The 23946-nt window shown below is 53.8% G+C and overlaps 2 protein-coding genes across 3 annotated transcripts; both read left to right on the forward strand.

Annotated features, from left to right (window-relative positions):
• The first annotated feature begins 421 nt into the window (after positions 1-421).
• Positions 422-7562, forward strand: TNNI1 (troponin I1, slow skeletal type). 2 transcript variants are annotated; one of them, XM_059831157.1, is made up of 6 exons: positions 422-515; positions 1164-1295; positions 1382-1471; positions 1954-2130; positions 3506-3616; positions 7430-7562. In XM_059831157.1, the coding sequence occupies exons 2-5, from the start codon at positions 1170-1172 to the stop codon at positions 3611-3613; spliced, it is 501 nt and encodes a 166-aa protein (XP_059687140.1). In that variant the 5' UTR covers positions 422-515; positions 1164-1169; the 3' UTR covers positions 3614-3616; positions 7430-7562. The 2 variants fall into 2 exon arrangements, with proteins under 2 accessions (XP_059687140.1, XP_009813037.1); XM_009814735.2 differs by lacking the exon at positions 7430-7562 and adding an exon at positions 3952-4324 and having other exon boundaries at positions 424-515.
• A 4353-nt stretch (positions 7563-11915) lies between these two features.
• On the forward strand, positions 11916-22492 carry LAD1 (ladinin 1). The gene is given in 13 exon segments (XM_009814736.2): positions 11916-11972; positions 11974-12061; positions 12207-12235; positions 12238-12305; positions 15510-15650; positions 17017-17524; positions 17947-18090; positions 18798-18847; positions 19722-19794; positions 20182-20313; positions 20711-20800; positions 21993-22070; positions 22438-22492. Coding segments are annotated over 13 exon segments (1464 nt in total). The 3' UTR covers positions 22444-22492.
• The last annotated feature ends 1454 nt before the right edge of the window (positions 22493-23946 follow it).

Raw genomic sequence — 23946 nt, forward strand, 5'->3', positions numbered from 1 at the left:
GGATCCTGCGTGCCAGCCCTCGGCCGAGCTCCCTTGGGGACCGCGTGAATGAGGGTGTTGTGGCCCGAACCGCAGGGACAGAGCTGCGGCTGGCACGATGGCCACCATGACAGCTCACGTGCCACGTTTGAGTGTCATTTTGGCTTTCTGAGGAGTGGCCCTGAGCGCCCACTGCATTTCCAGAGAGTACCGTCATCTCAGACCTGGCTCACTTGCAGGTGGCAACTATTAGATTAGAGAAATAAGGGAACTAACTGCAATCACATGAGATGCCTTTCTTCACTGTCACCTCTTTTCGACTCTTATTCACTGATGCCCTGTTCTCTTCTCTTGTTCCTTATTGCTCCTTCCTGAATGCATGCCTGCCTGCAGGGAGGTAAGTGCCTTTTCTTTTGGGAGCGATGTCGATGTTAGTCTGCACTTGCTGTGAGTTTGTTTTCAAAGGTCTTTTTTTTCCCTCCCCTTTCCCCTAGAGAAAATCCAAGATCACAGCCTCACGCAAACTCTTGTTGAAGGTGAGTCCTGAGGGTTGGAAACTCCCTGGGGTTTGTCTTGCTGGGGAAAAGGAGCTGGGGTTGAAGTGCGTGGTCGGTGGGACAGCGATAAGGAACAGCAGAAGTATGGGCCTTGGGGAGCAGCTCCTGTTCCCACCTCTTGTCTTCTCAAAAATCCTCACTCATGTGGGCTTTGTGGTCCATACACCAAACAAACCTCCCCTCACCTCCACTTTACTAGGGTGGGGAGAAACTCTGACGCCTTCAGCTCTAAAGCCACAGACCTCGTGTTTGTGCACCAGCCGCTCTACTGCACAAGCTTGGGAGCTCCCCGGATTGTGGCTTGGGAAAATCATTTACTGCCACAGCAGAGCAAACCGAGGCAAAGAAAGTGCTGATGTCAGCATCCATCGGTACCACCGACACCACAGCCCTGTTGGTACCTCTGGCCACACTGTTCCCCCTGCCCTCAGGGTCACCACACAAAAGCTGTAGGGACTTTTTGATGTGTGTTGCAGCAGCACAGTGATTTTGGGAGGACAGCTACAGCAGGGAGGAGGTTTGGGAGGCAGACGGGACCATCCCATCCTACAGATGTTGTGCAAGGAGGCTCAGGGGAAACAGAGGAGCCTGTCTGTTCACACTTCTGCCATTTACTTGTGCTCGTAGAGTTTGATGCTGGCAAAAGCAAAGGAGGAGTGGGATCAGGAGATTGTGGACAAGCAGTCAGAGAAGGAAAGATACCTGTCTGAGCGAATCACACCACTGCACACCAGTGGGCTTTCCTTGAGCCAGCTCCAGGTATTTCTCAGGTCTGAGGGTGGAGGGAGCTCTTTGGGAGAATGGGGGGCATCGCTCACCACCCTCCTGTTGTGCTTGGTCCCCAGGACCTGTGCAGGGAGCTGCATGAGAAGGTTGAAATTGTGGATGAAGAGAGATATGACATCGAAGCGAAATGCAACCATAATACTCGAGAGGTAGGAGGCAGGATGGACTGTTTGCTTCAGCGTTAACTCCCTCCCACATGGTAGCTTGTACCTCAATGGGGGTCTGTCATGGACTGGGCTGAGCTTGGATGTGGGACATGCACCAGGGTTATCTAAGGGTTGGCATTTGCTCTGCAAGGTATCACTCGGCACAAGGCTCATCCCTGCCTCAGGGGACTCAAACTGTCCACCGGGTCCACAGACAACCTCCTCGCTCTCCTGGTCACCCCAGTGGGTCTGAGAGCTCCTTCTCGTGGTACGGCTGCCATCTGAGCAGGCTGGGGCAAGGCAATGACAGCAGCTCTGTGCTCAGGCGGACAGTCCCTTGGTGAAGGTGGTCCTCATGGCTGCAGGAGAGGCGCAGACCCCTCTGGGGCTTGGTGTCGGCAGAGACTCCTGCTTCACACAGGAGCTTTTTGTGCAAGACAGCCATGTGATGACCTCCCACTCCTCCTCCTTTCCTCAACCTGCAGATTAAAGATCTGAAAATCAAAGTGCTTGATCTCCGAGGAAAGTTTAAGCGACCCCCTCTACGGCGAGTCCGCGTCTCCGCTGATGCCATGCTGAGGGCTCTGCTGGGCTCCAAGCACAAGGTGTCCATGGATCTGAGAGCCAACCTGAAGTCTGTCAAGAAGGAGGACACGGAGAAGGTGGGTGACTATTCTAGAGGTCAGAGATGGAGACACCTCCCAGGGATGCCCTTGCCCTTCTCCAAGGTCCCCTGTGAAGCCTGCATGGGTTCTTCTCATCCCTTGCAAGCCTCAGAAACAGCACGAGGCAGTCCTTGTGAGGCACTGCCCATTGCGGGATGTTGTAGGACCACGTGGGAGCAGTTTGACTGGGCCAGGCAACTGGTGGATGATGACAAGTGAGATTTAGGGCTGTGTCCATGATGTTCTTCCTTCCCAGAGCATGTGGGGGTCTTTCAGCTGTGGGCCCCTTGGCATGTCTGTTGAGCTGCACTTGCAGAGAGTTTGGTCTTTGGTCTTCTAGGGAATCGGGAGAGCTCCTATCTGGTGCAATCATACCCAGAAAACACCCAGGAAACTCCCAGACCCGGATTAGATAAGACAGAGCGAGCCCAGCAAGCACACTTGGCCTGAAATAAACAGCCCAGTTCACATTGGCTTTGCAGAGATGCAAGAGGGGAAAGTCTCAATACCAGAGATGGAGAGTGATGCCCAAACCTGCCTGGGGTGTGCAGGCACCCCAACAGCAAGAGTTGTGCTGCTTTCCTAGGGCCTCTTCCCAAAGGGGTTTTACCCTTTGGTCCCAGGTCAGCAGATTGGATGAGAATCTCAATTTTCAATTATTTTTCCTTTTTTTCCCCTGTTGCTAGTATAGCATGTTTTCAGTCCTTTGGATAGAAAACTGTCTTTTCAGTCCTCAACACCAGGTGGTGAATAAATCTGAGTTTATTTTAGATGTCGTGAGACGATTTTGGGGCATGGCTTGTAATCTATGAATGCTTGTGGGTTGGCAGAGCAGACACCTGGGCATGCTCCCAGAGCTGCCGTCATCTCCCCTTTCTGTTCTGGAAGCAGCTGCCAGGCTCTCACTGTCACACCAGCAATCCCAGTCGCCTCCAAAAGCTCGGAGAAGGTGGAGATGGGTTTTATGTGGGCTGGAGGTCTATGCAGAAAGTGGTTTTTCTTGCATTTGCCCCAGTATGCTGGGGTAAATCCAGAGAAAGTCTCATGTGCTGGTTTCTTCCTCCTAAAGAAATCTTCTGGGATTTTTGTGCCTTCTAGTGCATTGATGCAACTTAGCCAGGCTTTGGGGGGGTATCCATATGAATCCAGATCCCCCTGGATCTGTTTGCCATCTTCCCGGTCAGCTCCACATGCAGGGACACACGGCAGAGCTGGCTCTGGGGGAGAGGGAGTTTGCAACAGGGCAGCTGCCTTCCCCGTGCTGCCTGCGTGCCGGGGCCAAGGGCTCTGTGCAATGGGGAGGGACAGCGTGGGGCTGCCGGCTGCCCCATCACACAGCCATTGCAACCCGTGTCCCTGTCCCTCCCGGCAGGAGCGCCCTGTGGAAGTGGGCGACTGGCGCAAGAACGTGGAGGCCATGTCGGGGATGGAGGGGAGAAAGAAGATGTTCGACGCTGCCAAGTCCCCCACGGGCCAGTGAGAGGTAGGGTACTGGTCCTCCCTGCAGCACCCCTGATCTGCACTTGTGGCCGAGCAAATGCAGAAACCACCCCTACTCATTACAGAAAAAGGCATCACATGCCCCATCTCCCACCCCATACTTGGGACGGGTGCGTGTCCTGCATGTCCCTGCCATGGAGCCCCTGCCAGCAGCTATCCTTCTCTCCCAGCTTGTGCTCCCCGGCTCTCCAGGGTCCGCTGCCCACGCCACAGTCATCCTGCACAGCATGGGCATCGCTGGCACCAAATTTGGGCTGCTGAAAGCAGCCCAAAATCTCCTCTTCTGCCCCACTGCTGTGCTCTGTTTCTTTCCCACAGGAGCATCAGGAAGAAGAGCCTCCCCACCCCTGCTGCCTGCCTCCCTTTCCCTTGCTGCCCCTCTGTACTCTTTACACCCTCACCTGGAATTCACCACTGAGCTGAAACACGTGGACAACTGTGTGGGAAGGAGATCTGAGCTTCTTTCTTTCAGCACTGCTATCAACCCTGCTTCCGCACAGCCACGGCTCCCTGGTATCACCTGCATGGGCCATGCAGTCTTCAAGGGGCCACTGTCCATCCCTCCCCTCCCACCACTGCGGAGAGGCGCCGGAGACGGCTGGTGGTCCTCCCACTCCCCCATCCTCCAGCGGGTGCAGCCTGAGATGTACCTCCATGGCTGCACCTGTATTAAAGGACAGTCTCCCGGGCAGAGCGCTGCGTGGGCTCGTCACTGTGGGAGCATCGGCCAGGGGCAGGTGCTGGTCCACAGCCCGGTGGGGAAGATACCCTGGTCGTTTCCTGTCACCCTGCAATGTCCCTGTGCTGGCGCTCAGGCCAGCAGCATGACCTGGGATCAGACTTGCTTTGGGCTCATCTCTTCCAGCCCTCCGGCTTCTCCGTGGTGTCCCTGGTGCCCCATCAGCTCTGCTGAGACCCCCCGGCCCCATGCATGGGCCACCCCTCTCCCTCCCAAACACCACAGACCTCACCGGCTCCAACGATGCACCAGCCTCCCAAGCAGCAAGGCTTGGGTCTCAGTGCGGAGATGGCTGTCTGTCGGCTCCCCCCACCCCTCCTTCTCCTCTGGTTTTGGAAAAGCCTTCAGAGCTTGCTCAGCCAGGCACCAACTCTCTCACCAGCTGCCCCATCACAGGCACCGGAGCTGTGGGAATTGGGACAGCCCCATTTCAAGGCTTAATTTGAGCAATGTTTCAGGAGACCATGAGATGAATTCATCTTTCAGGCCAAAGAGCTCACGTTTCCCCACTAGTCCTATCATTTTCTATAGCACAGTCCCACAAACTGCAGCTGGTTGAGTGCAAGCAGCTGGGAATGTGCCATCTTATCCCAGAGCAGGGCTGGAGGGAAGAATTGGTGAGAATTCACACCAAATTGGTTTTTCTGCCTGTTTGCACTGCAGGAGATGCTGAGGCTCAGCCCCCACGGCATGTTTTTGGTGGTTGTAGCAGTGCCTTGTCCATGTCCCCAAGGTATCCAGAGGAACGGCGGCATCCATGGTTTCAAACCTGTGCCACACCGCGGGTGTTTTGCAGCACACCCCTGGTCCTGTGTAATGAGCTTGTAAAGTACAGAAAATGCTATAAACTTGGAGCAAAATGCAGGTCTCCAGGCAGGCACCAGGGCTGGAAGGAAACAGCATCAAAAAGTGTGCAGTCTCCAACAGAGCTCAATCTTCCCAGAAAAAACATTGCATTTCTTTAGGGACAGAAAAGGGTGGCCCCGTGCAGTTGGCTCTTGCAGGACTTTCTGCAGCAGACTCGGGTAGCTCAGTGGCCGGCAGTGCAAGCGAGGGAGAGCCATCGTAGGGAGGTGGGTTTGGGTTTGGGCTCCAAATGGGCAGGACAGCTGGATTGCTCTGGGCATCACATACCCTCCTTTGGCCAATTCGGGGATACTGAGCCAAACTGCTCACTTTTGTGTCTGGGCAAAGAGGGTTAGGGCAGATGGCAACTAATGAGAACACTTATTTCTAGCATGGTCATTAGCACGCAGGCTGCCACAACACCTAGCAGCTCCTTCACAGAGAGTTTAAGACTTAATATGAAAACTCTTCCCAAGATTAGGGTTAGATCAGAGGTGGCTGTCAGCTGGAAATACACATTTGCTCCCTTAGCAAGCACAGATGCTCGGTCTTTGTCTTCCCATCTGATCCTCCATCCCTATCAGCATCCCGCTAACTGGGGCCAGGACCACCCCCTGCATGACCGGAGCAGTTGCACAGCACACAGAGCCTTTTCCACCCATTTTTTTCTTTCCAAGCTTAATTTGGCAAAGCAGCCACAGCCTAGCACGGTGCCAGGACTCACTGACTGCTTGTCCTCACCCTGTGCACCTCGGGACGGGCCCCCGGCAGGCGCAGCCCTGGGAAGTGAGTCTCCGTCTTGGCCAACCCAAGTGACTCTGCTCTTGGAGGTGATCGGAGATCATGCATGGTGAGATCCCAGGATGCCTCCACGGCCCAACGTGCCATACCACTGGAGGCAAAAGGTTTTGGCTACGATTTTGCCCCTCTGAGCTCACTGCCCGAGCAGGAGCCGTGCCGAGGCAGCGTCCTGGGATCTCGCGGCGCACGCTATCCCCAGAGGGAACTCACACACTCGGCAGTGATCCTGGCAGAGGAAGAAAGGTGTGTAGGGAGAGGTAATAACTGTTACCTGACCAACTGGTAAAGCTGGAAAATGCAAGAGAGGTTTCATGGAAACAAAGCCTTCTTCAGACCTGGAACAGAAGCAGAAAACGGCAAGCCGAGCCCGGGTCGAGAACAGTTGCTCTGAGCTTAGTGCAATTATGCTAATTTGGTAATTAAAAAAAAAAAAAGGTGTGGCTTTTGTGGGGCGGGGAGGGATGGTAGTGAGATGAAAGGCAATATGGGTGATGGGTGCTGTGGGACCAGGCTCCGGTCCATGCTCGGCAGCCAGCCTGTGCCCGTGCCCAGCTCATCGTCAGATCCTGCTCGCCAAGACACCTGAAACTGCTGCAGAGCAAAACCTCAGGGCTCGCCAGCACATCTCTGCAGCCACAGTAAGAGCCAGATGGGTTGTACTCAGCAAGGTCCCAGAGCCCACATGCACTCATCATAGGGTGTAGATGACTTCACATGGCTGCCTTGTGTTTTAGATTGAGGGGGGGAAAGAAAAACCCAACCCCAAAACTCTTTGCTCTGCAAGTTCCCCTACTTTTTCAAAGTACAACGCTCCCTAGTCACCATGTCCTGCTTTCATCCCTCTCTGGTGGAAAACCACATTGATCTGTCATGGGAAAACAAAGTTTTATGGATTTCAGTTTTATTAGAAACATGGAAAAACCCCCATCTCTTTACAGGGATTGAATCTTGAGGGGAAAATGCAGCTGTCTGCTCTGAGCACGAGGGTCTCCTGGTTGAATTGGGGGACTGGGAGCCAAGTCTTCTCCTCCACCTCTGCCCTGGCGTGGCTCCTGTGGCTCTGGGCCAGCTGGGAGTCCAGCTCTCCCCTTGGCGAAGGGGGCAGGTTGAGCCTTTCACCCCGGGATGCGCCTGGCTTCCCTTGCACCAGGCCAGCTCTGCAGTCCCACTGTTGCTTCCCTCCTTGGTGACAATAACCTCAATTTCTTCTCTCTGAATTAGAAAGAAACCCTACGGTAATCCCTTTTTACTGAAAATTCAGCCCAAATGGGGGACTTGCAAGGCTCTTCTTAGGGAGGGAAGCTGACGCTGGAGCAGTTGTTAATGAAATTGTATTTATTTTCAGAAGAACTGCATGAGTCAGTCCTGTCTCCTTGAACTGAGCAGATCCCCATCCCTATTGTCTTCCAGGTTGCTCCATTGCAGCCAAGAGCCCCCAAAGCAAAGCAAAGCAGAGTGCTGGAAGCTTGAAACTGCAGAAATTGCAAATTAATTTGGACAGTAGAAAAAATTATTTCTCAATTAAATGATTTTCTACTGGAAAGATTTTGTTGACAAAACTGCAATGAGGAAGATGCAAAGGGCTTGGCCTGACGTGGTCTTTCAAATACATCCCTCCTAGTTGGTCGTAAAATGGTCCCTTCCTTTCCTAGATGCTCTGCGACCTCCTTGCTAATAGGTCATGTCTAGAGACATCTGAACAGTACCCAAATTTTTCCCTGAGCATATTTGCAGCTCAACTGGTGGCTGGATCTGCAAAGGGAGGAAGGGGAGGAGGATTAACGGCAATGGGCAACCTCGGGGTGGGAAGGGGTAAAGTTTATCCCACAACCTCTGAAGACCACTGCGGTACCCTGCCCTGCGGGTGTTAATGCCAGGCTGCCGTCCATGGTGGTCAAGGTTAAACATTACCCCCCCATGGCCCCCATGGCCTCTGCGGTGCTGCAGGTGCAGGATCAAATCCGGCGGCTGCAGCTGCGCAGGAGGTGACGCGGGGGCAACTGTGCCACATCGGCAGGGTTATAGCATAACCACCCCTCACCCCGGGAGTCGTCACTGTGGGTCCTGTGTCCCCTGCAGCATGAAAGAGGAAGAAATGGGTTTCTTCACCCCCATTTTCCCCTCCTGCAGCCCTCCAGGCTTGTGTCCTGCAGCCCTGGGGAGGAACGGGGCTGGGTTGGGGTACGGCACTCGGTGCGAGCAGAGTATGTCCAACTTGTCCATCTTCCTTTGCTGTGGCCTGAGCCCTCTCACTCACTGCTCACATCAGAGGGGATTTCTCATTAATTGCAACTAATTTCATGTGCTCTGAGGGGTGCAGTCTGCCACACAGCTGCTGGCAATGAGTCACATTTATTCCATCCATGACCTGAAAAGTTTCCATTGACACCACTTTTGGGGGATGTCCGTGGTTCTTCATCATTAGACCTGGGGCATCGCAGGAGATGGCATCTACTGAGGAGGCCAATCTGCAGAGGTAAATGGGAACCTGAAGGCCACTATAGCATCTGTGGGGCACCACGGTGGCATTTCTGAACCAAGATTTGTCTAACCGATTTCTTTTTTTAAAAAAAGTTAAATTATAAATGAAAAAAAGCCCTCTGCTAGCTAGGTGCAAGGCAGTTTGGACAACGGTTATTCCTTTCCTATAGAGAACAGAAAAGTGTGCGGTCAAGTTTTGTTCAGTTTCTGAGCAAACACACACCATTCTCAGACAATTTCTGGGTTTCTTTGCACAGTGGAAGTATCTCAGTACCATCAGTTTCCAGTGCATCGCACACATCTTTCCAAAAGCTGAAGGAGCTGTAGCTGGGGAAGGACAGCCCTGGACCATCCCAGCGCCTGCAGAGCACCAGCACGGGGAGGCAGGGAGATCTCCGTGTGCGGGGGAGAGCGGAGCTTTTTAAAGCATTTGCTGGTAGGACCTTCGTGAGCTGTTGCACCACTGCAGCAATGGGATGGCAGCTGGGCCAGGGTGAAAAACGCCTTTTCCTGGCCATCAAGCCCCGTGCCGCAGCCCAGTGCGGAAGCCTGGGCAGACGATGCTGCTGACTCCACCACCGGCAGCGCGGCAGGGATGAGCCTGTGGAGCCAAGGGAGGAGCCAAGCCGTGGCCGATGCTGGGGGACTGGCATGGGCAAAAAGGGTGGAGGTGGAGGGTTCACTGCTGGGCCCCGGGGTGAGGTTGAGGAATGCCCTAATTACAGCACAGCTGTGGAAACTGGAAGCTCTCCACTGCCCTGTAGCCAAAGAAACAGGCTCTGCATAGGGATGAGACACAGGACACTGTTCCCAAGGGAAAAAAAAGCCCTGCTGATACTGGTCTAGCTCCTTAGTGGCTATAAATGGGTGTCTTCTGCTGATCTGCATCAGATGAAGATCTGGCCTCCCTGAGCTCCTCAGGCAGATGCAGGTCTGCTGGCAAAGCCTTCCTGTGAAGCAGCTGGAAAGCCACCCCTGGGCAAAGCGGGTACCCGGAGAGAGGTTTGGTTTTACACTAGAGCCTCGCCTGCACGCAGCAGAGCCCTGTGGCACGACTCCCTCGGCCAAGAGCACATAGCTTTCCTCTCCTGGTTGTAGATCTGGGACAGCAGATACGACAGCCTGGTGCGTAGAGCGGATCTGGATAAATGTCAGACTGGTTCCCCTGAGCATCCCTTCCCCTCCACGAACTCGTGCTCCTGCCTAATTTCATCACCTTCAGCTTTGTGGACCTGCAGTTTCATCTGGGCTTTGGTGATGAGCTCAGAGCGGCCAAAATAGCTTTTGTAAAGGGAAGTCCAGTCTCACAAAGAAAATGGCGTTCGCTGAAGTCATCAACGAGCTTATGGATAAGGGCAACCCGGTAGATAAGTTTTCCTGGATTTCCAGAAGCAAAGACCTTTAGGTCAGCCACAGCTAAGAGGGAAAGTCCAAGTAGAGGTAAATAGTCAATTAGCAGATAGGAAACGCTGGTGAGATAATAAACTCTGCTGATAATTCTTGTGTATTCATCATAGCAGAGATGAAGACTGATGATGCAGACCTTCAGAAGGATATTGCAGGACTTGGGGTTTGGGAATAAAATGGGAAGGGATGTTTGGAGGAGTATAAAGGGACACACAGACAGAAAAATCCAACATGACTTCGTATATAAGATGATGAGCTCTGGGCTGGTCATTGCCTACTTGGGGGTGATAGCTTGGGATTGTGGTGAACATGAAAAAAGGTGGGGAACACCAGGGAAAACATGAGCTAAATGCTCTGTGGCAGCAAAAGTCTCAAACCATGAGAGATCAATGCTTTGTGCTCCCAAACAGCTCAGCAGGACCTCATCCAAATTAAAGGAGAGGAGGGAGCTTTTCCAGCAGTGGGGAATAGACCTAGGGAACTTCTTGCTGAAGGATGTTTTTTATACTGAAAATTCTCCTGCATTTGAGGGAAACTGGGCAAATCTATGGAGGAGAAACCCACTGAGGGGTCTTAAATGAAGAGGAAACAACATTCAGCTCAAAAGGTCTCTGAGCTGAAAATAAAGACTGGGGGACTGTGAGAGGCAAGTGTCATCGAGGTTCGTCCTCTGCCTAATCCCCAGCCACTAAATGCCTGTCTAGAATTTCTTCATCTTAATAATAAGAGGAATCACAAACTGTGAGGTTTTATATTGCTTTGCCGTGTACATCCTAGCTGGGGGTGTTCTTTCACTCCATTCAACCTAATCCTTTTAAATACCCTGTTAAGTCCTATGCTTCAGTGATATCCTTTGGCAATGAGTTTTGCAAGTAAAGTGCTCACTGTGCATTAATCAGAAAAGTTTATTGCTTTATAGTAGCTTGCTGATGCTGAACTGCTATATATAGTTTGTCAGCAATTAGCAGGATGCTTGCAAGGTTATTTAAGTAATTTTTTTTTCCTTATGCCACAACTCACTGAATTTTCTGTATGAAAGACAGAAAGACCTGAAAGACAAGCAGTTACTGCAAGAAGGAAAAAAAACAGAGAACGAACCCTGCTAGGACCGGACAGCTCATTTGACAGGGCTATCTTTTAGAAATGGGATTTTAATCAGGAACCTTTGATTAAAATAGTTCCTTTGGTTGCTCAGGTCCTGGGCACACCCATGTGGGCTGGAGACATGCGTGGCAAGCCCAGCCTTATAACCAGTCCCTCGGGCCGGCGGAGAGATGGATCTCACCTGGATCAGAGACTGAATGTGTACTCAAGGGGTCCTGGACGACTTTTTCTGGAGGCATCCACCTTGATAGCTGCCTGGCTGCCCCCAGCAGTGGGATCGCTGGGGTCCTGGCCATGCTGTGTGCCGGGGCTGGCCCCAGATAAAAAACAGCCTTGGACCCGGCTCTGCTGTGTCTGGGTGCCCCATTCACCCCAATAGGACAGTCGCCCCATTGCTTCACACCGGCCCTTTGAAGGAGACTGTTGCCCTGTGAGAGCGTGGGGGGATGGGGTCTCGGGACCAGCCCAGGGGGGGACGATAGGTTTGATGGACTGGGTCCAGGCGTGGGATGAACCTGGGCATACAGCCGCCCTCTGGCACAGGGCTTCAGCACCCGAAAATTGGACACCCCCATGCTTCAGCCACTTCCTCTGAGACTTTGTGAGTGCTCTCTAATGCAGCAAAGCTCGCAATGATGGGGAGGCCATGATGGCTCAATCCAAGATGTCCAGAAAAGGCTGAAAGGAGCAGGGCACCCTCCCATGCTCTTTGGAAAGGGCTGGACTGCACCCAGACGGAGGTGTTTTAATGACTGTTTTGGATCCCTGGGAGCCAGCCTCCTCCCACTCAGCCCAAGGTAATTCACCTCCTCCACCGGCGTTGGAGAAGTTGTTGACTGGTGGAGAGCGGCTGGTAAAACAGGTTCTCCACAGGGAGTTGTCTCCGAAACCCTGGGAGACCTGGATGGATCGAGCCCCGAGCGCGGGTCTCTGCTCAAACCCTGGCACAGCAGGCAGCGAGGAGTGATTTGCTTTTGCGTGGCACTCCTGGGCAGGGCGTCTTTTGCACGGCGCCGCTAGTAGACAAATTACAGCCTTGCCTCTGTCAAGGTAGATAAGAAACCATGTGATGCAGTGTGGTGGTAAATGGGTTGCCGGCAGGGTAAAGGTGCACAGGGAAATAACCTTGCAGGGAGTTCCTCCCTCCTCGGGGAGCACAGTCTCCGGGTGGCGCAGATCTCCGCGGGTCCGACAGCACCTTGGCCTTGATGCCTGCACAAGTTTTGGGGGCTCTCTGAAACTCACGGAAAGCAGGAATGTCTTTTAGCAGAAGGAACTGGTCCGATCTCTCCAGGTAGGTGCTGTGGTTTAATGCTTAACCCTTTCTACAGGCGGGAGGGAGGGGGTGAGGGTGGGCTGCTGGCACAGCGAGCCTTGGCCGAGGGGTGTTGTGGAGGATGGGAAGAGGGGACAGACGCCGTGGGGGGTGTTGCTTGCAAAGGTGGTGCCAGCCCTGGCAAGTGCTTGGCACTGCTGGAGTTTCTCGTGGGTGGGCAAAATCAGAAGCAGATTTGTTTCTGCTGGCTGGGGAATCTGGGCGCTGCATAGGAAAGTAGCTCTGGAAATGCACCCTTGCCCCATGTTGGATATATTTTTGGTCTGGTTTGCCTTTCTTTGGGGTAGGGTCTGGCTGGCTGGGCTGTGCCTCCAGACTTGCTCCAGAGCTGGCTGTGGGGTTTTTTCACTCACTCTGTATCTGTACAGCCCCTGGGTGCGTGTCCTGGCTCCGTCATAGGAAGGTTGCAGCCTCTGCCCATCCGGCGCTGAGCAAGCCCTGATTCATCGGCAGTCGCTGAATGATCCCCACAGCCCCGCGGCATTGGCCGCTCCACTCAGTCTTTCCTAAAAAGTGATTTTGTCTCCAATGGGAGCTGGGGCAGGTGAAGCTCCTGGGCATCATGGGGTGAGCCAGGAGCTCACACGAAGCCTGGGTGATGTGGGGATCGCTCCCGACCTCCTGCAGACCCCGGGGCAAGCACCGCTGACCTCAGCTGCGCAGACGGGGTGATGGTGACTCAAACGCAACTGTGCTTTCCCACAAAACAGAGCAGAAATCCTAGTTTGAGTGGGTGTGATGGCTCTGAGACTTAATTGCAAACCCCAGTACTTTGGGTAAGACACCCACCATGGCCAGCCCAGAAATGGGAATGAAGAGAGACCCTGTTGCTTGGAGGCTGCTGGCTCACACCTTGCCTCCATCACGGCTGGGACGGATCCAGAGGGCATCCCAGCCCCATCCAGATCCACCTCCTCTGTGCCATGGACCTGCCCGAACAGAAGCCCAGCGGGGTCCTGCACCCAGGTTGTTTCACAACCCAGGAAGGCAGTTTCTCCTCTCTTATTAGATGAGACAGCATTCACTGAAACAGCATAAATGTCAGATATCTCAGCACTAATGATTAACAGGGCAGGAGAGGGCAAGGCAGGGGGAGGCTCACCAATCTTTTTTTTACACATCTCTTTGAGGTTAGAAAAGGTAAGATGGTGAAAAATAAATCCCTCTTTGAAAAGAGGAGGGGAAGATTGGCAAAGCAAATCCATAGCCTAATGGGTGGATGACTTAATTACAAACGATGAGAAACTGCGTGTTGGTAATACCAGGTTACGCACTGCCTCTGCAGGAGCCAAGCAAATTCAAGGCAGGAAAATCTCACTTCCATTTCGAAGGAGCCTGTGCATGCAAAAACAGAGAAGTACCTGGCTCTCACCTGGCTTTAAACTGGCGTTAGCACTCCACGTTGTCACTGCCTGGGGGACAAGAGCGCTTAGCAGAGGCACGTGCGTGCGTACGTCCCCACGCACGTGCTAACCTTGCCAGGTGGGAAAGTGTGTGTGCAGTGATTGCTGCAGCAGGTCTCACCAGATCGCACTGTGCTGTGCAAATAAAGCCGTGCTGCCTTCCCAGAGCAGCTAAGCTGTGTACAAATATGCGCAGGGTCAGGCCCGTGGAGGTGAGTGCAGCCCCAAGGAGCGGAGCGGGGAGGTGTCCCCCGGTGGGGGGGAGCCAGCTGGGGATTCTCACGGCTCCCTGGGGCAGGTCCCAGCCTTCTCCATCCTCATCTCTCCTGATGCCAAACATGGCATCAGAGACCACCCTGGAGCCCCCCAGAAGTGGGTCCAATTGCTGTTGAGGTGTGAAGGCTGCTGGGGGGAGCCGGGGGCGATGGGGATGGAGGCAGTAGGAGGAAAGGGCAGCACACGTTACCCTGTCCCCAAACAGGTGCTGAGCTCTCAGCCAGGACCTGTCCCCCCTTTGCTCTCCGTTCTGCTCTGCTGACCCTTTCGCGCTCCTCTGCCTCTCTTGACCAGGAAGAACAGAAGCCACGAATAGTTGCGGGGGGTAATGTGGTTTAATTTATGACCCAGCTTTCATTACACAGTAACTTGTAAACCACGCTGCGAGTCACCATGTCCGCAACGACGTTAGCAATACCACAGGCCCGGACCTGCTCTGACTTTCACGTTCTTAAAAGTCAAATCCAAAGTAAACCCTGAGTCTGGATGAAACTGGAGTGCCAGCTCCAGAGCCAGGACACTGCAATGGGACAGATCCTGTGTGGGGAGGGCTCTGCCCTGTCAGGCTGTTGTGGGTGCAGGGAGCTCTGCTGGGACCCCTGCATGTGTTTGCAGCTGATTGAAGACTAGTGCTGTAGGCAGATGAACTCTCTTGAGAAAAGCTCAATCCAGCCAGTAAAAATATTTTCCAACACAGTTCATGCACTGGCAGAGAGGGTGGGCAGGTTTTGCACAGAGAAGAAGGGAAAGCTGGCGTTGTCCAAACAACTTTTTATTCAGGTTGGCATTTTATCCAAAAAAATATTTACTTGGCTTGTGCAATATAAAATCTTTGAAGATGACTCTTTAAAGATTATTACAAACCTTGTCTTTTTGGTACAATCTGTGATTACAAACAATTGCCAGTCCCGGCCACGTGCAGGAAGTAAGAGGAGCTCCAGCCATCCCTGCTTCCAGGCAGAGCTTGTCAGCAGTACCTTCAGCCTCTGATGCTTTTGCATCTGAGGCTGTTTGCTCAATAAAAATTAAAATGCCATTGCCACAGTGCGTGCTGGGGCTAAAATCTTCTGCCACTCGTGGTTACCCTTCCAGTTTATGTGGTTGAGATCTATGTGGTGACTCCAGGGTCCTGGTCTTGCTGAGTTACAGGTTAAATATCCATGCCCGGGAAGGTTTGCTTAATGTAGGGATTCCTTTTAAATGAGTGCTCCCTCCAACAGAAGAAATTAGGAGTTGTAAAGTCAAGTGCTTGTGTTGAGAAATGCCTGCATCAGTTGGGTGGAGCGAGAGCACTTTGCGACACCTGGCTCACGTTGGTGTCCCTCTCCTCCAGCCCCAAGCAGCAGCTGGGGAAGGCAACCTCTGTCAGCCCCTCATCCCTTGCCCGAGGGAGTTTGGGTCTCCTTTCTCATCTGGCATCAGGGCTGCAAACTCCCCGTGCAGGGCACAGCCTCCCCATGATGTTATGTTTCATGCCAAACAGCCTGGCCAGGCAGAGGACCCTTGAGGATGAAGAAGAGCAGCAAAGAGAGCGCCGGCGAAGGCACCGGAGCCTGCTGTCCTCCACATCAACGGATGAAGAACTTCCTAGCCCTGTGAAAGACACCAGTCCATCTTCCAGCAGGTAAGTGAGGTCCTACTAGCATCAGTCTTACTCATGATGCTGATGGCTCGCAGCTTGCTGCCTTGTTTTTCTCAACCCTGAGCCAAAGCTCTGCAGTCGGTGGGAGTCTCTTCTGGATGAGAATGAGATGAGCTGTGGGAAGAGCAGGAGTCCACCGAGCCCTTGGGCAGAAGGATGGGCTTCACAGGAGAAGTAGAAGAAGAGGGGTGTATCTGTGATGGGTTCAATCATGGGCCTCAGGATGTCCCATGGCACAGGGAGCCGCTGTGCCAGGGTGAGGGTTGGTGCCAAGGTTGAGCTCAGGTGGCTGCTGGCCATGCTCTAGTGGCATCTTGAGCAGGTAGGAGCAGACAGGCACCTACTTCCCCAGGGAAGGTGGGCCGAGCATGCAGCACATGGCTGGCTGTCCTCCTGCTCCTGTAAACCTTGCAGTGATGTTGTATGACCTGTGCTGAAGAGGGGAGGTGACCCAAGGGCTTTCCAGTGGTGCTCCCAAAGTCCCTTGCTGCAGGGAGCTGGTATTTGGAGGTGCCCTGAAACCAGACTGCCCTTACACAACCTGACCCACTCTCTAAATTGATACTGGAAATGTCCAATATTTAGATGGCTTGTGTCCACACTGAGACTCATGCTCTATAGGAGTTTCTCTCTGCAGACGTGATGGAGTGGAATAGGGGTTGGACATGGCTAAGACGAACAAGCTGGATAGGACATGTCCCCTTCCCTGGTGCTAGCACAGGCTGGCCATGTGGTGATTGCAATTCAGGAGGCGGGCAAATATCCTTCCCAAGCCCTGGAGACTGTGTCGATGCAGTCTGTGTGGCCCTGGACAAATGTCCTCTCTCTCTCTTCCCAAATCTGGTGCCTACGTTTGCCTGTGGGAAGGAGGGGAAAATGACTGTTTTGCACAAGGTGTTGGGGCCGTGGTTGAATCCTGCCGTAGCAGACTGTCTTACAACCAACACTTTAAACTAAAAGATAGAGGTATTTTTGCCTAATTCACCAAAGAGCCACAGAGACACGTCTCATCCAGCAGCAGACGCAGCACACTGCTCAGAGCCCACAGCTCCTTGGCACAGGACTTGGTGGATGCTGATGTCCTGGGATGAGGTGCAGAAATGCTTTATCTCTGCCACAAAATGGGAAAAAAGACTTTTAATCCAAACTTGTCCTCAGAGAGCCTAACTGGGGTGATGGGGCTGAGTGTGGCTGCAAGTCTGGGACTACAGGGATGGCTCCAGAGACATTGGTGGGATTTTTATGCCCCCCCAGAGCCTTTCACCTGGGTTAACCTCACCTGCAGCATAAAAGCCATCCCTCTGGCCCTGGGGTGCTGAGGTTTGCCCCCTGTTTTGTCTCTGTCTAGACCTCAGTCTCTGGTGAAGCCAGTGTCTCCGAAGGATGAGGAAGAGCGTAAGCTCTCAGAAGTGCTGAAGACGCAAGAAGGGAGACGGACAAGGTCCCTGATGGCTGTCTCTGAAAAGCTGAGGCAGGAGAAGAAGCAGCAGGAGCCAGGGGTGGGAGTGAGCCATGTGGAGGCAGGGACACATTCACGCATGGGGCAGGAGAGCATCCAGGCTGGAGACCGGGGTGAGGATGCAGCTAAGGGCAGAGGGGACCCACCAGGAGACGAGCACCCGGACCCAGTCTCAGAGAGGAAGGCGGTGGTGAGGGGACATCTCCATGATAAAGAGGGACAAGGTGTGGGGACACCGTGGGGGGAGCAGAGGAAGGAGGTGGGGGAGCCACAGCAGCGGGCATCACCGGAGCTGGGGGGCTGCCGGCTCCGTGAAGTGAAGATCCTGACCAGACAGGGAAGCCACAGCACAGAGGAGAAGACAGCCTCAGTGGTCACCTCATCTCTGGTCCAGCAGGTAAGCAGGAATGGACAAGGCACCGACCCTCGGGGTGTGAAGTCCTGGGTGCTGGGAGGACAACAGAGAGAGGGAGAGCCCAAAACTACTAGAAGGGAAAGGAGACCCCTGGGCTTTTGGGGAAGGTTTTTCCGAGAGCTGCAAACCACAGGTGGTGGACCGGGTCCCACCACCTCCTTTCCCTCCCTTGCATGTACTATTCTGATCACCTTCTCCAGCAAGCCCCTACTGATTGCCACCACGGTATCACTGGAGAGGTGTTTGGGGCTTTGTGTATCCAAGTGAGACAGCCAAGGTTTGGAGGATTTCAATCTCAAACTCCTGCCTCCAAACCGGTTCCCACCCTGCCTGCTCTGCTCTCTGCACCTCAGCCTTCTCTGCAGACTCTGCAGGGATGCATCAGATGTCTGCTTTTTTCTCAGCAACCATCCAGGAATCCCTTAAAGGAGGTAACACAGCTGTCTCCCACCCAAGATGAACCTGCAGAAAAGTCGGATACTTCTCCAACTCGTATCACCTACAGCAGCTCCATCAGACGAACCAGCCCAAGAACTGTCTCCTTTCGGGTAAGAGCCAAAACAAGTGGGAGAAAGACCCCCATTTAGGCAGTGGAGGATGGTGAGAGGGTTTCTTTGCTCTCCCGGCGCATTCAAAATCCACCCTTGTCCTGGGCTTTGCAGTTCTGCTTCCGTCTTTCCTCCATTTTCCTTCTCCATGTCTGACTAAAGGCCTGTGATGATGAACATGCCCATGTCCATACGCTTTGTGCTGGCATGGGAACTTGTGGGAAGTGATGAGAAAACGGGGAGCTCATTGTCGTCAGATTTCCCAGAGAGTCACAGGAGCGACCATCCACCCTCTGGCATTTCTGGCCTTCTCTGAGAGCACAGGATGAAAATAAAATCCATCCTCCTTCTTGTCCCTTGTTACATCGCTGAGAATATCTTCAATTCAACCCCCCCAAAAAAAGATCTCTATAATAAAGTGCTTGGAGAGGCTGGGAAAACCAAGAGCTGTTGAGATCCTCCCTGCTGTGATTCAGGGCTGACTGGCTAGGCTTAATTGACTTTCATGGTGCTTTATTGGGAATAAAACTGTTAGCACTACAAAGAGTCTTTAGTCTGGAAAGCTTTGAGATATGAGATAAGCTCTGGTGTGGGTGAAAATGGAGGTTGTTTGAAAATGGGGGAGACAAGTCTTGAGACAGTTTCTCCCATGTTTATCTTCGATAACCAAAGATGGCTCCAATATCTCCTCTCCTTGTGTCTTCCAGATGATCTCAAGAAAACAGAAAGAAGAAAGCCAAAGTCCTCTCACAAGGAGGTCAGCACCTCTCTTCATGTTACTTTGGTCTTGCTGGGCAGGAATTGTCATCCTTTGTTTTCCAAGGGAGGAGGAGGATGTGATGGGACCTGGTACCAGCTAGTGAGTGCCCTGGCCCAGGTCTGCTGAACATTGGTCTCTGGGGTGCCTGACTGACCAGGCAGCGATGCTTAGCAGAGGACAGGACAATGTCCAACGTACAGCTTGTATCTGTACAAGATCCCCTCAGCTAGCCCCTGCTGTCTCTTGGTTGATGCAGTTTCTCATCAGTGCTTGTGTCTGCACAGGAGTGGTTAAGTGTTGGGCGATGCAGCACCACAACAGGGTCCCATCCTTGGAGATATCAAAACTCACTATACACGTCTATGAGAAACCTGTTCTAGCTTTGGTGGCCAGATCAAGTGATCCTCCACATCTCCATGGCAAGGTTTTGACGGGTGGCTTAAAACCTCTTGAGGAACCAAGGGCTCAGGTCTGAATGCGGGGAGTCAATAGGATGCCTTCTCCCACCTCTGAGTGCAGGGCAGAGGAGTGGGGCTTTACAGGCAGCTGAGCTTGCACCTATGCATACTGTAGGCAAACATACTGATATCAGTGAGGATGCAGTTCAATCCTGGCAGTGAAGACAGGGTAAACCGAGGAGCTCAGAGCTATTTGTCAATGTACAGTGTGGCCCTAGTAAGACGGTGAGACCCAGAGATCTCGGTCACCAGCAGAGAATGAGCTGCCGTGGTTCACTTGGCAGATGGATGCAAGAGGAGTGCCTGGGTCGGACAGGGTCTTCTCCTGCCAAGTGGAGTCCCCCAGGACCATGGGCTGAGCCCAGGAGATCCTGAGCGGGCTGTGTTCGACTCTCTCCCCTTTTCTTCACCAGCGCAAGTCTGAGGATCCCAGGTAGCAGCACCACCATCGGGGAGAAGCTGGAAAAGTACACCTCAGCTGTGCAGGTACTGAAAACCCTTGGCATAGCTGGGCTGGCATGGGAGGGTTGTGTGGGGAGATGGAGAAGGGTGGCCTGGAGCTGAGCAGGGAAGGGAGAGAGAGACTGAGCTGTGCTGAACAATCAGTGCCAATGCGGTTGAAGAAGATGGTCCCAGGCAGAAAAAGCAATCAGCCTCAGGATTTTAGGAGGAGGGAGGGAATATCCCTTGGGGAGGGTCATGGGGATGCTGCAGAGTCCTGCTGTGGGGAGCAGTGGCACAATCCCATGAGCTGGTGATGAGCAGGGAGAGAGCAGACCCTAATGGGCTCAGGACGTGAGCCAGAAGCAGGACTTTGCTTTTTACTGCTTGGGGTGCAGCACGGCCCCTGCTGACACCCCTCTCTCCTCCCAGCGCTCTGAGGTGGCGAAATCATCCCTGACTATTCAGAAGAGCCTCTTGCTGTCCTCGGAGGGGGTGGCCAGCAAGCGCAACTTCTTCGAGGCGAGTGCTCCCAGCAAGGCTGAGCCGCTTGCTGTCAGGAAGGTAAGGGCAGGACCTGGCCCAAACAAGGACCTTCCAGTGGGGTCCTGTGTTGGGGCAGGCACCAGCTTTTTGGACAAATCTTCCCCTGTTTGGATACCAACGCACAGCCCGGCAGGCTGCTGCCTGGATGCCATTTGGTGGGAGTTCGGTGCTTGTTGAGTGGTGCTGGGCAGGGCTGTGCTGGGACTCTGGCTGCCACCGAAACTGTGCTTTGGCGGTGTGTGGGTTTGTGCCGATGCGCTGGTATTTGAGGAGCTGGGATGGAGCCAAGGTGTAGGCTGGTCTCTGCCTCTTGCAGGTTTGCTCAGTCTCCCCATGCCCTGGGGACTCTCCTGGGTTACATTCATGCGGTGGGAGAGCTGGTGCTGTAACCCCGGTGTCCCTCTCTGTGCCGCAGGACAACGTGAAGATCCCAGGATCAGTGACATCCCGCATTAATCTGTGGATCAGCCGAGCTCAGGAGCCTGCCAAGGATGAAAAGAGCAAGGTACCGGCTTGTACCGACACCTCGGGCTGGAGCCCTGAGACGAGGCAGCCTGGCAGGACATGTCCCTGAATCTGGGGTGGTGGGGCTTGAAGGGTTCATGAGCCATTGGCTGAACCCATTAAAGGGTTTGAGAGGACCTTAGCCAGAGTCAGAGGTTTGGGTGCTGCAGGGCCACCACAGTGAGATGTTGGGGCTCTACTTATTGCTGTGCCCTGATCCTGATCCCACGGTGCCCAAGGCAGCTGCTCCCAGCCCTTGGTGGGGTGAGGAGGAAGCAGGGACCAGCTGGGTGCGTGTCCCAGGCGACATGCAGGGGGACCTGACCCTGCCACCATGAGAGAGATCACCCCAGCATGATCCCATCTCTACCAGTGTCTGGAGGACTAGCTCTGACCTGGAGGCCACTGGGAGATGAGCTGTATGCTTAGTCCTTCGGCACTGGGTTCTGTGGGGCCTGGAGACCTGTGTGTGCACTGAGAGGTTCTAATGCATGTGGGATCTGGAGTGATCTGCATCCCTGTGTGTATCCCAGCCCCCAAAAGTAGGGTGTCTTGTAGCTGTGGGGGCAAAGAGCCCGGCTAAGGGGACTCAGAGGTCATCACTTTGTTACTGCGGCTGTTCCAGGGACGTGGATGTGGGTGAGATGGACAGGCGACCCTATGGCCTCAGGGTAGTTTACTGTACTTGGAAAGGAGAGGTTCAGCAAGTCCTGGGGAGGTATCACTGTTTACAGCAATAAAGTGTTTTGCCACTGCTCGTAGCAGAGTCTCCTGCAGCCGCCTGGGTACGGGACCAGGAGGGGCAGCTCCAGCCCAGCCCTGCAGCCGGGGCAGGCAAGCCCAGGCACTCCCAGCACGGAGCTGCAGAGATTAGCACTGCCCAAACGTGTCTGTACCAGGAGGCTGTGCTGGCGTTGTGTCTGCCAGGAAAGGGTTTGCTCCTTCGGTCACTCTTGGGTAAAGCTTGCAGTTCCTTTATCAGTGTTTCCTATAATAACGCCTGCTGCCACCCATCTCTGTGGGCTGGAGCTGCACTTGGTTTTGAGGGTCTACAAGGTGCAGGATCTCAAAGCCAGCTGGTTTTACCTGGAGCGTGTATTCTTCAAGGTTTGGTTAAAGTCAGACCAAGGCAACACTGCACATGATGCATGGGGAAAACCTTCTTGTGCCACTTACGACTCTCCTGCTTGCAGGACATCAGGAAAATAAACAGCCTGCCAAACCGTGATGTCTGGGTAAAGCAGCCTGGAGACACCCCTGGAGACACCAAGGTAGACATGGAGCTGCTCTGAAAACTGGTGCATCCTCTGAGCTGGGGTAGATCCGGGACCTGTCTGCCAGTGCATCTCCCACAGGGCAGGCATGGAAGAACCAGGCTATGGGGGAAGAGGGGTCGTGTGGGACATCCAGGACCCCATGACTTGGGGGAGTCAGCAGGAGGGCACAACTGGAGACAGCTGTAAAAGTGAGAAGGGGTCTGGTCTGGGAGAGGAAGGGAAGTGGCATGTGGTGGGATTTAGGGGATGCCTGCCTGCCCCATCCCCTGTTTGGGACAAGTATGGTCCTGGTTAACGTAGCTGCATTTGGGGGGTTTGCAGCCGCAGGCCCAGCCTCACTGTTTCTCACTTTCTTTTCCAGTTGTAATAATATCAGTTGTAATAATATCAGATGATCTGGGAAAAACTGTTTTGCTCTGAAGATCAAAGCCCAGCCCTACCCAACCATCCAGCAACCCACTGCCACGGGAGTTCCCCATGCCATGTGTGGGTGCACCCCAGGTTGCCAGGATCCTCTGCTTGTGGGATGGCAAGGAAGAAGGCTGGAAGATTATCCCTGCATCCCCAGTCCTCACTTGCTGCCTGTCCAGGAGTGCCCAGGTCTGGAGGCTCCTTGCAAATGCTGAAGGCAGACTCTTGCCTCGTTTCGCTACAACATTTTGGTGTTTCGCTCCTAATCTCTGCCTGTGCTCTGTAACTCTGCTTGCAAAGAGGATCAACCTATACATCTCCCTTGCAGCTGGATGATGTCACCGCAGCAAGAAGCTGCCTGGCCAAGGGAGTTTCAGCTGCACGTCCATGGACCATGTCCATCCCTGCTGCCTGGCTCATGTGGGGTGAGGTGGGGCAGGCAGATGTTACTCCCCCTCCCAGGCTGTCACTGCTGGAGGGACCCAATCAACGGTGTTTGCAAAGTCACACGTGTGCCAGCATAGCTTGGAGACGCCTCATGGAGGAAGGGTGGACCTGATGGCCCTGGTGCTTCCCTTCAGCACGCAGCTGAGCCAGAGACAAAGACTTGGCCTTCACCCTGCCCTTACTGTCCCCTGCCCCCTACAAGCAGTGACCCCTTTCACTTAGTGATACGGCAAGTTTGGGCTGGCCACGGCTCTATTTTTGGGGATGCATGGATCTGAGCGCCCTGTGCTGGGCCCCTTCTGCAAACCCCGTTTCCCTCTCGCCCTTCCTCCTGAGCCCTTTGCCCATGGCTATGCAGACCCCTGGTCCTGCACTCCCCAGGCTGCTGAGCCCACCCAGCACGGAGGAGGGTTGCTTTCTCGAGGCTGGCTTTAGGGTGCCATGGGCAGCCCATAAAATGATGCTCAAATCCCTGTGCTGGGGCCATTCAATGGGCTAGGGCTGTGCCTTGAGCAACCATTGCGGTGTCTAAATTCGTTGTGGGACTCTACTGCTGCCCTTGGATCTGATCTTGCTAGTTGGGCTTTGGAAAGAACTTGGTTTTCTCTGTACCATTTTTTTTTTCTAATAAAATTTGCGCTTTCTAAGAGGCTCCCAGTCACCTGCTCCTGGGCTGGGACCGGGAATGGTTCACTTCCATTCTTCTGGCAGGAGGAAAAAAGACAAAAACCCAAGACAAATGTGCTCTGCAGGGGTAAAAGCAGCATGAGACTCTTCCCTTCTCATTAGAGCATCTTGGACCCAGTACGGTGTCTGAGTGAGCCCGGGCCAGGGGCTGCGATGGAGGGTCCGGTCCTCTGCTTGTGGCAGCGTTGCCTTATCAGTGTCCCCGGCCCTAGAAAGTGACAGCTGGCTGGCTTGTGTCAGCCCCTCGGGTACTCGCGTATCTCAGTCCGGAGGGTTTAAAATAGCAAATCTCTGAGGCCACACAATAGCTTGGGCTTATATGGGC

This window comes from Gavia stellata, chromosome 30, assembly GCF_030936135.1.
Source record: "Gavia stellata isolate bGavSte3 chromosome 30, bGavSte3.hap2, whole genome shotgun sequence".
Taxonomy (NCBI): Eukaryota; Metazoa; Chordata; class Aves; order Gaviiformes; family Gaviidae; genus Gavia; species Gavia stellata.

Excerpts from the sequence above, each read along its gene's own strand:
- TNNI1 (XM_059831157.1), top strand. The coding sequence starts at position 1,170 with ATGCTGGCAAAAGCAAAGGAGGAGTGGGATCAGGAGATTGTGGACAAG. Across the intron at positions 1,472-1,953 it reads GCAACCATAATACTCGAGAG|ATTAAAGATCTGAAAATCAA; the intron begins GTAGGAGGCAGG and ends CTCAACCTGCAG. Across the intron at positions 2,131-3,505 it reads AGAAGGAGGACACGGAGAAG|GAGCGCCCTGTGGAAGTGGG; the intron begins GTGGGTGACTAT and ends CCCTCCCGGCAG.